The sequence below is a fragment of the Xiphophorus maculatus genome, chromosome 14 (genome assembly GCF_002775205.1).
Source record: "Xiphophorus maculatus strain JP 163 A chromosome 14, X_maculatus-5.0-male, whole genome shotgun sequence".
NCBI classification, from domain to species: Eukaryota; Metazoa; Chordata; class Actinopteri; order Cyprinodontiformes; family Poeciliidae; genus Xiphophorus; species Xiphophorus maculatus.
In genome coordinates, this window is record NC_036456.1 from 23,714,915 (window position 1) to 23,728,141 (window position 13,227).

At 35.9% G+C, this 13,227-nt stretch overlaps 1 protein-coding gene and 1 long non-coding RNA gene across 3 annotated transcripts; one reads left to right on the top strand and one right to left on the bottom strand.

Annotated features, from left to right (window-relative positions):
• Positions 1-8,494, bottom strand: ttc29 (tetratricopeptide repeat domain 29). 2 transcript variants are annotated; one of them, XM_014473467.2, is made up of 11 exons: positions 7,511-8,494; positions 6,738-6,812; positions 5,230-5,289; positions 4,986-5,149; positions 3,949-4,125; positions 3,672-3,884; positions 2,829-2,914; positions 2,642-2,733; positions 1,304-1,427; positions 1,132-1,221; positions 1-577 (listed from the first exon to the last, which is right to left on the bottom strand). In XM_014473467.2, exons 2-11 carry the CDS (start codon positions 6,809-6,811, stop codon positions 446-448), a joined length of 1,212 nt encoding a protein of 403 aa, XP_014328953.1. In that variant the 5' UTR covers position 6,812; positions 7,511-8,494; the 3' UTR covers positions 1-445. The 2 variants fall into 2 exon arrangements, with proteins under 2 accessions (XP_014328953.1, XP_023202759.1); XM_023346991.1 differs by having other exon boundaries at positions 6,738-6,815.
• On the top strand, positions 494-5,088 carry LOC111611223. Its single transcript, XR_002753944.1, has 4 exons — positions 494-586; positions 784-963; positions 3,681-3,738; positions 5,017-5,088. It is a non-coding gene; the product is annotated as an uncharacterized LOC111611223 (long non-coding RNA).
• Positions 8,495-13,227: the final 4,733 nt, after the last annotated feature.

Here is a 13,227-nt window from a genome sequence, read left to right on the forward strand (position 1 = left end):
AAAAAAAAAAAACTATATTATACGCATCAAACAAAACATTATGACCAAAAACATTGCAGTTTAAACATTTATCTTGTTGGTCCATTGACACCTGGCACATGTTCATAGAGTTGAAACTGAAAGCCAAAAGTTTTCCACACACTTTGATAAAGATAAACTGAATCAATATAAATAGGCTGCATACTGGTTAGATCACATCATCTTCATAACTGCAGGTAATTTAACTCTCATTAGCCTCAATAGAAACAGAGGAGGTTTGAATTTGCTGTTAAATGAAAGAGGTTTAAATTATTTTCAGATGTGAAATCTTGCCATTCTGTTAATTTATTATTTCTTGAACAAGATAAGTGGTTGGCAATATGTAAAGACAAGTAATAATGTATGTTTTTGTTTGTTTTTCTCCTTCCTCTCAACAACCAGCTGCTGAATGTTAATTTCTAAACCCTCAGCAGAAGTTCTGGTGTCCTCTGGTTTCCTTCCAGTCCACCAGCTGGTTCACAGAGGACAGTGAGGGCGTCTTCATCTCAGAGATGTGTGTCTTGATGAGAGAGTGTGCGCATGTATAACCCAGCTTCACCTGAAAGAGGTGACAAAAAACAGGCAAATTGTGAGATATCCTCTGCCCTTCCTTGTAGTTTTGGTGTTCCTCAGGGACCTACACTCACACTGCTGTTGTTTAGTTTTAAAATAAATGATCTTTGAACTGTATCCAAAAAGTATGAGGGTGAATTCCCACCGGTCCGGTTTAGCCTGCTTTAATCAAACTCTGGTTCTTTTGTCTAGAAAGTTTGGTTCGTTTGGGGAAGTGTGAACGTGCGATCGGACCAAAACAGCGAACTCTGGTTAATCTACAAACCAACGTCTCCGTTCGGTTGAAGTGAATTCTGGAGCAAAACAAAAGTATATGTGAATGCCAAGCGGACTGGAGAAGCAGGAAGAGGACTACAATGCATTGTATTCTGGGTAAATACAACTAAAACAATCACATTTCTTTTTTTAATGCAAACACAGCAATATTGTGTTTTGCCAACATTATTGTAAAATAGTTTTACGCACATTTGTTATGGAAACACAGCTACGGTTTCCTGGTACCGAACAGATGTTGCCAGATATGACTTTAAAAAGACGCACCTGTGCTTTGTGCTGCAGAAGCACCTCTCTGGCGGTGCAGGCAGCTTTGTAGCTCTGCAGGAAGTATTCACACGATTTCAGAGGCCGATTCTGCAGAAAGAGGCAGATGAAATCATTTCTAAACTGACAGGACGTAAAATAATAATCAGCTTAACGTGTCTCAGATTGGTACCACGTCGCTGTAGATGCAGCCCAGAGTCAGGCTGATGTCCGCCAGCCTCTCCTGCAGGTCGCTGCTTTGGCACAGATCAGCTGACTTCTCCAGCGTCTCAATGCACTCCTCGATGTTTCCTTCGCTGTTGGAAAGATAAAAACCCTTAGACCAACACTTTGATGAACTGTTGTAGCTTTTTTCCTGGCAAAGCTGATTATTTTATTAGATTTTTTGCCAGTATCAGTAATACAAGTACTGATATTGATACTTTTTGTTATTTAATTTTCATATATCATCAAACTTCTGACCGTTAAGTTTTTCTTTTAATTTTTCCTGTGAGTTATTTTATTAAAACCTAAGGCAGAATGTGAACAAATTTCATATACTGCAAAAATATAAAATTTTACAAAAATATTTTTGGTCTAGTTTCTAGTGCAAATATCTTAGTTTTAACTTGAAATAAGATAAAACTAACTACCAAGCAACTTTTCTCCAGACCTACTGCAGCTCCACCAGCAGGGGGCGATATGGACGTAAAGTTTAATCATGATATTTTGTGCAACAATTGTAATAACAATAAAAGTGACGATAAAAACTATTCACTAGCTTTTTCAAGTTTCTGATTGGCTATGACTGCAAGACGCAGCAAACCAGAGCCAAACAAAACCAGCCAAGACCAACCAAAGCCAATCACAGCCAATCAGGGCCAACCAGGGCCAATCAGAGTCTAATAAAGCCAACTAGATCTAACCAGAACCAATTGGGGCCAATCAGGGCCAAGTCAATAATTCCTTAGTAATAACAGAGAGCATTTGTTCCCCTTGGTGTTTTTTCCACTTATAACAAGACATTTTTCCCATGTGATAAGTGAAATAAAGTGCCAGTGGAACTATTAACTTTTATTCAATGTTAAGAACTTACTGACTAAAACAAGCTCCTATATCTTGCTGAAAAGTTACTTGTAAGTTAGTTTTGTCTTATTTAAAGTGAACTAAGATATTTGCACTAGAAACTAGACAAAAATAACAGTGGCGGTATCTACAAAATATTTTAATAACATATGAAGAAAACCAAAACAAATGTCAGTGTATGTTTTTTCCTAAACAAACAAAGAGAAAATCAAATAAAAATATTTTGGAGGTAAAGCTGAGATACTGACACAAAAATAAAACTAAATTTAGCAAAATAAAATTTAGTTTTATTCTATAAAATTTGACTTTCGTTTGAAACTTCTCATCATTTCATCCCTCAGCATGATGCAGCCACCACCATTGGTTGGATGATTGACCAGAAAGCAGAAGTCAGGTTTCATTCTTTCATGACCAGAAACATCTGTGATGATGTCGGTGTTCGTACCTTTGTAAGGACTTGGCTATGGCTTTGTAGGACTTCACCAAACCTTTAACGTCTTGCAGGGAGCCAAAGAGTTCTACGCAGGTGTTGAAGAGCTGGGTGTCATTTATAAAAGACACTCATGAATTTATTTTTGTCAGCTGATTAATGTTTCTGTTACAACTAAAGTTAAGATTTCCTGCTTTGATACCTCCTTGGCTGCTTGGTGATCTCCTGAACTCTGTAAGCCCATTCCTTCCCTGAAGAACGACTCCGCCTTCACCGACTGATCGCCGCCTGAAACAAACCGGATCACATACAGACTCATGAAAAAATGCTTAAGTTAGGTTTCAAATAAGTAAATTTCAACCAAAAAACGTAGAAATTTTCAGAAAAACCTAAAAGATTTTCCAGAAACATCTCATTCTGAAAGGATTTCACAATCGGCAGAACCGAGCAGAAAGAAATCTTTTATCCAAGAATAATTTTGTGGAAAAAATTTAATAAACATGTTTTTAACAGACTGACGACTTTTCTAACCTGTTCAAGGTTAGAAATAATAATAATAATAATAATAGGTCACCTTTAAATTTTTAAACTCCAGGGTAGAACAGAGAAACAGGGACGGCCTAATAATATTAATATCACAAAACGTTTTTTAAGTTATTTTCTTTCTCTCCCTTTTTTTCCCCTTCTGCCCAAAATAACTGTGACCCTCAGTTAATCGAGGAATATTAGAGAAAGGAAAAATAATGCAAATCAGATAATAATTGCCAGGATAAGGGAAAATAAAGTATATTCTAACCCACATATTTTAAACAACCTTATTGTTTTTGTTGTGACACCATTTGGTTATGTTTTGTGTTTATCCTAAATGTATCCATTTTTATGTTTACTTCATTTTTTGTTCTAATTTAGTTTTGTTGCTGTTATTCGTTTTCTTATCATGTTATGTATTTTGCAGGTCAACACCTCTTTTTGTTAGTCTGTAATGTTTGTTTTATGAGCACTAGTTGGTGAATTGGTGTAAACTCCATCTTCTCCTCCCACTCACCCTCGATAGCCATCTTGGATCCCAGCTGCAGCAGCATCGTGGCTGTGTCGTACTGCTTCGCTGCGAGGTAAGCTTCACCCAGCAGGCTGTAGATTTCTCCCAGTTCCCTGCAGCCCCAGAGCCTCAGCGGCCGGCCCTCCGGGTCCAGCCAGCCTCCGTCCTCCGCCTGCTTCAGGGCCCTCTCCGCCTGGTCCCTGGCCTCCACCAGGTCCCCTGTGGGACAGGACACAACCGCGTACGTTTGGCGCTTCTTAAACGGCGTCTGTGTGACGGCTACCTTGCTGCCGGTACAGCTCAGCCAGGTGGAATCTGGCCTCCGTGGCGGCTTTGGACCGGCCGCCGAACACTCTGTCAGCGCAGCTGTGGTAGAAGTGAAAGCTGAGCCAGATGTCCATCGGATCGGTGAAGTAGCGACCCAAATGCAGCCGCTCTTCACACACGGCTGTCCAGGAACCTGCACAAAAAAAACCTTCATTACTTAAACTATAATAAGGCTGAACGATTAATCGATTATTAAAATAATTATCAACTAATTTAGTAACCGATTAATTGTTAACTGGAGTATACAAACTGAAAGAACAACACAGGCAGAGCAGTAATTATTAATTAATTAATCTGTATCAGATTAATTGATTATTCTGATAATTAATCATCAAAATGCTTTGCTATTGTATTTTAGGCTATAAAATATTTATCTTGGTATTTGGTTATTTTGTGTATTTCTAATATTATATAAAAAAGATTGAATTGAAAAATCCACAGATTGTCCCAATTCTTGTATCTGATTAATCGATTAATCGTCAGAATATTTTGTTATTGCAATTTAGCAATAAAATATTTATTCCCTTATTTTAAAAGATACTGAATTATGTGTTTATTTGCATCTTTGAAGAATTTCTAACATTGTGTAAAAATTGCTTAAATAATAAATCTGCACAATGTGCCAATTTCTATTTCTGTTTAATCAAATATTCTAATGAATAATTGTCGGAATGTTTTGTTATTGAATTTAGGCAATAAAATATGTATTTTGTTATTTTGCATCTTTTGATGCATTTCTAATAAAAATGTTGAATAAAAAAATACACAGAATTTGCCAATTTCTTGTATCCGACTAACTGAATAATCGTCAGAATGAACAATTAATCAGTTAGTAAAATAATTGTTAATTACAGCTCTGAACTAAAGCTGGATGATTTTACAGCTAATAGTCTTCTGGATCCAGATTTGATTTTTCACAACTAATAAAAACAAAACTAAATCTAGAAAATCTTGATGTTTAACTCCAGATGAACGTTCTCTTCCTCTCCTCACCGTCACGTTCTGCTTTCTCTGCCCGGCTCAGGTGCAGCCGGATGGTCTCCAGTTTCTCGCGCTGCTCCTCCAGCGGGGGTTCCTGCAGCCGGGGCGATTTGGGCGGAGCGTTGGCCCTCTGCTCCAGGTCTGAGCGCAGCAGAATGAAGAGCTCTGAAAACGACCTGAAACTCAGACACGGGTCAGTCAGCCGAGCCGATGTGCGATCAATAACTCAGGGTGATGGCAGGGAGGGGAGGGCTACCTGTGGTAGCCGTCCTGCAGCATCTCCACACACATGTACTGCTTCGGCGTGTTTCTGAACCTGAAAAACAGGAAAGTATCAAACGTCAACCCTCGTAGAATCAGAAAAAATCTACAGTTCTGATGTTGTTTCCGCTCCGATCATTAAAACATCACAGTTCATGTTGCCGTTTTCTCTCTCTCTCTTTCTCTGCTGCTCTTTTCTAGCCCATAGAAACCAGCCCTGGCTCAGTGTCTCTCCGTTTCCTGTTCCATGGAAAGTTCTCCAGGCTCTGAGCTTCTTTCTCTAGATGTGTCTTTTTCCTTGGTTGGGCTGTCAAAGAATCTATTACAGCTTTGTGTAATCTCTGCTTTTCTTTCTTATAGAAAGTACACCTGGCTCAGAGTGTCTGTCTGTTTCTTTTTTTACAAGATCAGTGCTTCTGTGTCTCTCTGTCTCTTTTTCCTGGTTTAAGATATTGCTAGCTTTAATGCTGAATTATTTTCCTTTCTTATTGAAAGTACACCTGGCTCAATGCGTGTTTTATTATCTTTTTGTAAAAAGAAAGTACTAAAACCTCAGTTATTCTGTGCCAAGCTGTGTCTCAGTCAAAGCTGTTTCTGTCTTAAACTCTGTGGTACTTTTTCTCTCTTGTAGAAAGTACACCTGTCTCAGTGTATCAATGCAGAAACTGTATTAATGCTCTATATCTTTTCTCTATGTGCTATTCTATCATGATGGATTTCTCTGCATTGTGTAATCATTTGTATTGAACTGAACTGCATGTGTTTGCCCAGATTAATAGGTCGTATTGAGATTAATTTGAACCACATTGTATTTCATATAGAGTTGATCTTACATATTTGTGGAAATCTCTTAAATTACTGCTAAATAATGTTGAATTAGTAGGTGGCTATTGTTTGTCAGCAGAGGGCGCTCTAACTCTTAAAGCAATATTCTCATCTTTCTAATAGATCTTAGTCGTCGATCTTAGATTAGTGGAAGATCAGGATTTATCAGGTCCTGGTCTAAATGCTTGTTAAAGTTTTTATACGTTTCTTCTCTTACAGCTGATCCAAACCTTCAAAACTTACCTGGATTTCATCTAATCTGCATTTTGATTATTTTTTTTTAAACCATGGCAGACATGGAGCAGCAGGAACATCAGTTTTTAAATGTGTCATTTTGAAAATATCTGGTTATTAATGGGTTTTGACAGTGAAGAAAACATTTAAATATTCCAATTTTGCCTTTGGAAGAGTTAGAAATAACATAAAAGAAAGATGGAGGATAAATTAATGTAATAATTTGTGATTTTATTATGGATGCAATAAAATTAATCTCGTTTGGAAATAACTAGAAGCAGACTATGACTGAAATCTCATGTTTATTTTTACCAAAAACTGTTTTTCCAAATCTTGCTTCCTGGACTTTTAGACATTTTAAACTTACAAATAATTTATTTCCTATATTTTTTTTTCTCTCTTTAATGGTGGAAAACCACTGACAGTTAATTATTCTGGACTCACATAGCTATTTCCTTTCTGGAAAGGATCGATGAATCCGAAACCTTTCTGTTTCTGAACGTCTCCACCTGCTTCATCCTGCTGGTACACAAATAATAAAGTCGGGTTAAAATCTTAGCAGAGACAATTCTGATCATTTGAGGCAAATCTCAACCCAAATCTATCCACAACTTCTCTCTGTGTGTAAACAGAACATTTTCACTCCTTTAATATGTCATTGTCATGTCTAAATTGTGACTGTTTACTGACAAAAACTGTGAATATTAACATATTAGGTGGGTTTTCTTTGTTTTATTTTATTTTTGTCTAATTCTTTTGTCTAGAATTAGACAAAACATATTTTAATTACTGGTTGGCAATAACAAAACTAGATGTTGTAAATAATGGTTGTAATTCAGTAATGGTTGCGTTTGTAATTACTTTTCTAATTCTTAATCCAAGTTATTTTAAGCTGCTTGAACATGGTAGAAGTTAATTTCAAAATATTACATTTGATTGAACAGAAAGTTGATATTTATTCCATAAATATTCTGTCTTTAAACAACATTTCTACTATCAGGAAACACCGCACATTACAATGCAGACATTATTTCTTTTTGAAAAAGTAATAGGTGAAAAAAAAAGTTACTTTCGGAGCTAAACTTCGTAGCTTTTATAGCTTAAGCTAACTAAAACAGAAGCTACTATAGCACTTAATTTCGTTTAACATCCACAAACGGTAGAGTTACTGTAAAAATGTCACAGCTTCTTTTACTGGGACCTAAGCTGAACCAAACCTGAGCTTTTCTTGATGCCACTCGCGTCTCTTCTCAGTTAAATTGCCTGGAAAATGAACAGAAATTCAAACATAGCAGCTAATTTAGCCTGATAAGTTTTCCCCGTTCGAAGTCAGCGTCTAACAGCCAAGCTACGTCGTCACCATGGCAACAAGGGAATGGCGGAAGCGTTTCCTGAATCTGAATCTTTTGGTTTCATTCACACACAAAAAATCGTTTTTCTCTTCTAAAATCAGCTAAAGTCATTCTGAGTTTAATGTGATCGGCGCTCGAATAAAGACTGATAGCAGAGGAGCAACACAACTGACACATATTAGCCCGAATTATTGTCACACATTATCAGAAGGTATTTTCTAAATAAACATAATGAAGTTCAGAATCAGATTCTTTGAGATCGAGTTTGCTGTGGCCTGTTGTTTTACTCTAGCTACTACTACAGGCAGTAAGACAAAATGAGTAATTTGATTAGAGGGTAGAAAAGTGACAGGTGAATAAATAACTTATTGCATTTGAAAATGAGTATGTTGAACGCTACATTATTTGCATGTTAAAAATATTTACAGCTGATGTTATTTAACATTATTTTTATTTATTTCATAGTCTTGTGTTGCACCATAGTTAGCTATCTCACTATCTTGGTAGCTAGCTAGCAAGAGAGAGAGAGATTGCCTTAGCTAGCTAGCTAAGTAGATAGATAGTCTGATTGCTAGATAGCTAAGTAGTAGACAGACAAATAGATCACCTCCTTGTTTATATCAGAAAAACCTGACTTCAGCTGACATGTACACTCTTTTTATATCAGATGTGTATCTGAGACACAGTTTAAAAGCACCTCTTTATCCTACATCTGGAAGACAACCCCCAGTATATTCTTGCTGAAATGTTTTGCAAAGAGCAGATGTTGGGTCTGTGCAGTGAAACTTTCCATCAAACTCCACCACAACTGGATGGAAACTCAGTTGATGTGTGACGGCACTCGGTTTGTGGTGGGCATTGGTTCTTTTATGCATGGAGCTGTTAATAAAGTCCTACGTTCTGCATGGAAAGCTGTTTCCTGAGTGAGCGTCTGGCTTTGATTTGCTCTTTGACTCTGGTTTGTTTGTTCTTCTCATTCTAATTAGCTTCAAGAGTAATTTGTTGATTAACCAGCCTGCGCTTTAAAGAGACAAGCAAGAATTAAACTATCATTTTCCCACTAGAAGAGACTAACAATGTGGAAACTGCATCTGACACTGGTTGTAAATCCAAACATTAAGCATTTAATTTGTTGTAATTGTCAATATATCTTTTCATCTCTTTAATAGAGCTCAGGAAATAGACCAATAAAGCAGACTTAATGATAAAAAACTTTATTTCCCTTTCCCCCCTTCAAACCTTCTGTTCAAATGGAAATAATAAGCTTAGATCCATCTTAGATGAATAAGTAAACATTATTTACCTATAATGTTTACTTATTACTTAGAAGTTTACTTATTCAATACTTATTTGAATAAGTAAATGTTTACTAATTCAAATAAGTAAACATTCGAATAAGTAAACATTTTCAAAATGTTTACTTTTAAATTATGGCAAAAACAAAGTATTAACAAAAATTTTTTTTAATTTTGGAAATGTTCTCAAGACCGTCCTATTGGTTTTTTAGGATTCCAGTTATGGGAACCATTGGCTCATTGTAGGTTATACCAATAATAAAATAGGGATTTTGATTCTTGTTACTGACTAGTTATATATTGACCAATGACAATAAAGTGTTAAATCTTAACCTGAAATGAGCGTGAAAGTAGAGAGGAGGATGAAAATATGTCTATTTTCCATCAAAAAATTTTAATTTTAGTTCGAATGCATATTAGAATGCTAAGTGGATCGGAGAATGTTCAAAAGGCAGGAAGTGGATTACAGCGCACGGCATTCTGGGTAAATACAACCAACAAAACCATGTAACTTTAGCGCTAGTGGGAGAAATGACTCTTGGTCTTTTATAAAAGACAAAAGCGAAATTCTACAACCGCTAAAATCTGATGCTACTCCATTTTTGTTAACATTACTTGAACAAGGAAGTTTTGCTGGTATTTTCCTGTGTCGTTTCCTTCAGTGGTTCTTGTTGCAGCGCCACCACAGGCGAGGAGGGGAACAGGTTTTTCAAACAGTTTGGTTGGTTTCACAGTAAGAAAGAGAACCACGCCAGCTGAAAATATATCAAATGTTGCAATTTTTGGTCCAAATGAACCGAGTCTACTGGATTATCAGGTGCGAAAACAACCTTAAAAATCTTTTTCATGTTCCCTGATAAAGAGTTTGGAAAAGAAGCAGAGCCAAGTAACTCAATAACAATCCAGATTAAAAGTATGTAAACTGCACAGAATGAGGAAATATAAATTATTTCAAATGGAATGTTTTATCTTTGGTGTCAAACAATTATCTTTCTGCATGATTCAAGTCACATATCACATTTATCCACTGACACTCATTGACGAAGATAACACAAAATACTTGAAACAAATTTAGACCATCAGCCAGACAAGGTCAGAGGTCAGACAGGCGTGAGCTCAGACACTTTATTGGTGAATAATGTGTGCACATGTGTTAGAGATGTGTAAACTCAGCATGCGCAGCACGTGTTGCGACCACAAACATATTCCAGTCAGAAACCAACAGAGCAGCGACAGTTAACAGCTTAGAGTGAAAACTAAGGTCAAAACTGGGAAAATCTGTTATTCCGAGTCCCCTTCATGGACTAATGAAATAAAACAAGACATGCAAAGCAAGAAACGTTATCAATAAATGCTTTCAATTCCAACTCTTCTCTCGTTTTTGGACAAATATTTCAGAATTAACCAAATTTACACCGAAATTTTGAATAAATGTGTGAAATCATAAAGATGGCACCCTTGAGAACGAACTGAAGCAGTTTACCAGAAAAAAGTGGATTTGGGGGTTAATTACTCTTTAACATGTTTCTTTTGAAACTTCCTGTTCCAGATAGCAAACCATAAAGTGGATATTTACATTCACTTGTCCTGCAGAAGCATTATGGAGGCCCAAACCTGTCATAATCAAGAATAAATGTAGAAATATTGATTTGTTGTTAGTTACTCTTTAAAACATTTCTTTTTTAACTTCCTGTAGCAAATAGTGCTACTGTGCTGCAGTGCTAATGCTAACTTGTACTCTAGAACAGTAAGTGGACATTTACTACCTGCTCTACAGCAGCGGTATGGAGGACAAAGCCCACCATGAATAAGAATAAATGCATAAATAAAAAAAAAAGCTCATTAAATCAATACAGACTCAAAATGCAGCTTGAATAAATTAAATAAATTAATGCCATTAAATGCAACAAAATAATAAATGCACATGAAAATATATAAACAGAGCAGTGTCATCGTAGTTAAATAGGAACATATATTTATACCAACTTAACTGATCAATTATTAAATAAATCTCTTCTTTGTATTATTTTGTTCCATGTAATGGGCCACTAATTTATTTATAAAGCTCCTTTTAGCTGTACGTACATCAAGACATTTATTAATGTATTCGTAATTATGGCAGGATTCTACATATAACCGTAGCTAAAAATAAATAAAACATTTCTTATAAAGTCTGAAGTAATGGCTTTATTACTCCTTATTTACTGTGATATCAGCACTTCATTGGTCATTTAAACTGTGTTCACTTTATTTCTGTCCTCTTCAGTTGCATTGTTAATACCAAACAGTTCTGTTAGCATCACAGCTTATTTACAAATTAGGCAATTTTAATATTTAGTCTTTAATTTGCTTTCAAGTTAAGTAAATTAAATACTTGAAACGCCCTCCACTTTCTATAACCACTTGTTGCCTTTCACACAATCAAGTTGCATAAAACTTGTTTACCATCCTTTGTTTTATGTGAAGAACATTTTCTGCTTACTTAAAATGTTGCCTTTGTCTAACAAAAACTTTTCTCAATAATACTTGCTTTATATTGCAATCTTGTCAACTTTTGTTGAGCTGCCTTCAAAGCAGCCAAAGACTAAGTGTTAGCTTCAGTGTATCTCAAATTTCCTTGAACACTATAAAGTTGTGCGTGAGATGAAAAGAGAAGCTTGAAGAAAATGACTTTGTGTGGCATCAATTGTGTTCAAACAGCAACCCAATATTAAAATTTACAATCTTCCACCAAACTACCAACCAAAGCTTGGGTGGTAAAGCAGAAAGACTGCCGTCTGTTTGTGTCAGACAGTAAAAGTTCAGAGTCGTGTTTACGAGATGTTCCGTCGTAACTGAGGAAAATGGAGGAGAAAAACAAGAAGGAAACAGAGAGGAGGTGAAGAGGGGACAACAGAGGCGGGAAGCTAAAAGGATGAGCAATGGCAGCAGGTGGGAACGAAGGAAGAAACAAAAGTGAATAAATGATCTCAAAAATATCATGTCAGATACTTAATTTAACTCAAAAACAACATAAAAAAATACAACAATAAACATAAGAGTCAGTAATCAACATACAACACTGACTTATTTTCTCTCTCTTTGAGTACTACAGTGATATATAAGGGCCGTTGTTGGAAGAAAAAGAAATGAGTAAATTTCTTCTAAAAATCTGATTTGTCTCAGAAGTTTTCTTGGAAAAACAAGGATATTTCTGAGCTGAAATATTTAGTTTCAAAAGTAGAATTTTTCTTTTTTAACTTTTGAAGTCAAATTTTCTTGTTCTTCCAGGAAAATTTCTGAGATTAATCTTGAACTTTCTGAGTTTTTCGGTAGAAATGTAGCCTACTCCTTTTTTTCTATCTACAATGGCCCTAACGTCATTTTATTGAGTTGCATTTTAAAAAAGAAAATCAGTCAAATGCGAAAAAACCCCCCAAAAACAAAAAACAACTTAACTCCTTTAAGTCTATAAAATGACCTAAATCTCATGACCTCACTTCAGTACATTCGTGGTCATACTACGGGTCATGGACCTATGTTGAAAACCTTTTCAATGAATTCATTTGTTCTTAAAATTTCTAAAGTATGGCAGTTTTTCACAATGGGGTGTTAAGGCCATTGTAGATAGAAAAAATAGTACATTTCTGCCCAAGATCTCCAAAAATGTGAGATTCTCAGAAATTTCTTTGAAAGATTAAGGAGATTTCAGAGCTTCAAAAGTTAAACATGTGAGAAAAACACTCAGAAATGTTTTGATGTTTAAATAATTTCCCTACACAATTTATGATATTAATGTCAAAATTTCTGATTTTATTTATTTATTTTTTTACATTTAGGACTCAGAGATTTTATTGATTTTTTTCTAGACAATTTCGGAGATTTCCGGTATCGTTTTGGCGCCTCTTCTAACATGGCGCCTCTATGCGTCGCATAAAGTGCGTAGCACTGGTTTACTGCAAGATGGCGGATTGGGGCCAAAGAACAAAAAGGAGTAAATCTCTGCCAAAAATAAAAACTTTAAAAATGTCAGATTAATCTAGATAAAACTTGGATATTTACAAGTTTAATAAATGTTAAAAAATAAAATAAAAGACTTTCGAAACTCGGAGAATTTCCAAAAGTCGCAAATTTTCGACTCAACTCTGAGTTGCCATGGCGACGTGAAAACAAAAGGCAAGTTATAGTCGTTACCGAGTGGAACGGAGGATTAGAAAGCCGGAGAAAATGACGGAGAGGTGAAAGGGCGGCACCAGAGGCAGGCGACAAAGAAGGGAAGCAGAAAAGCAGCTAATGAGGATGACAGGA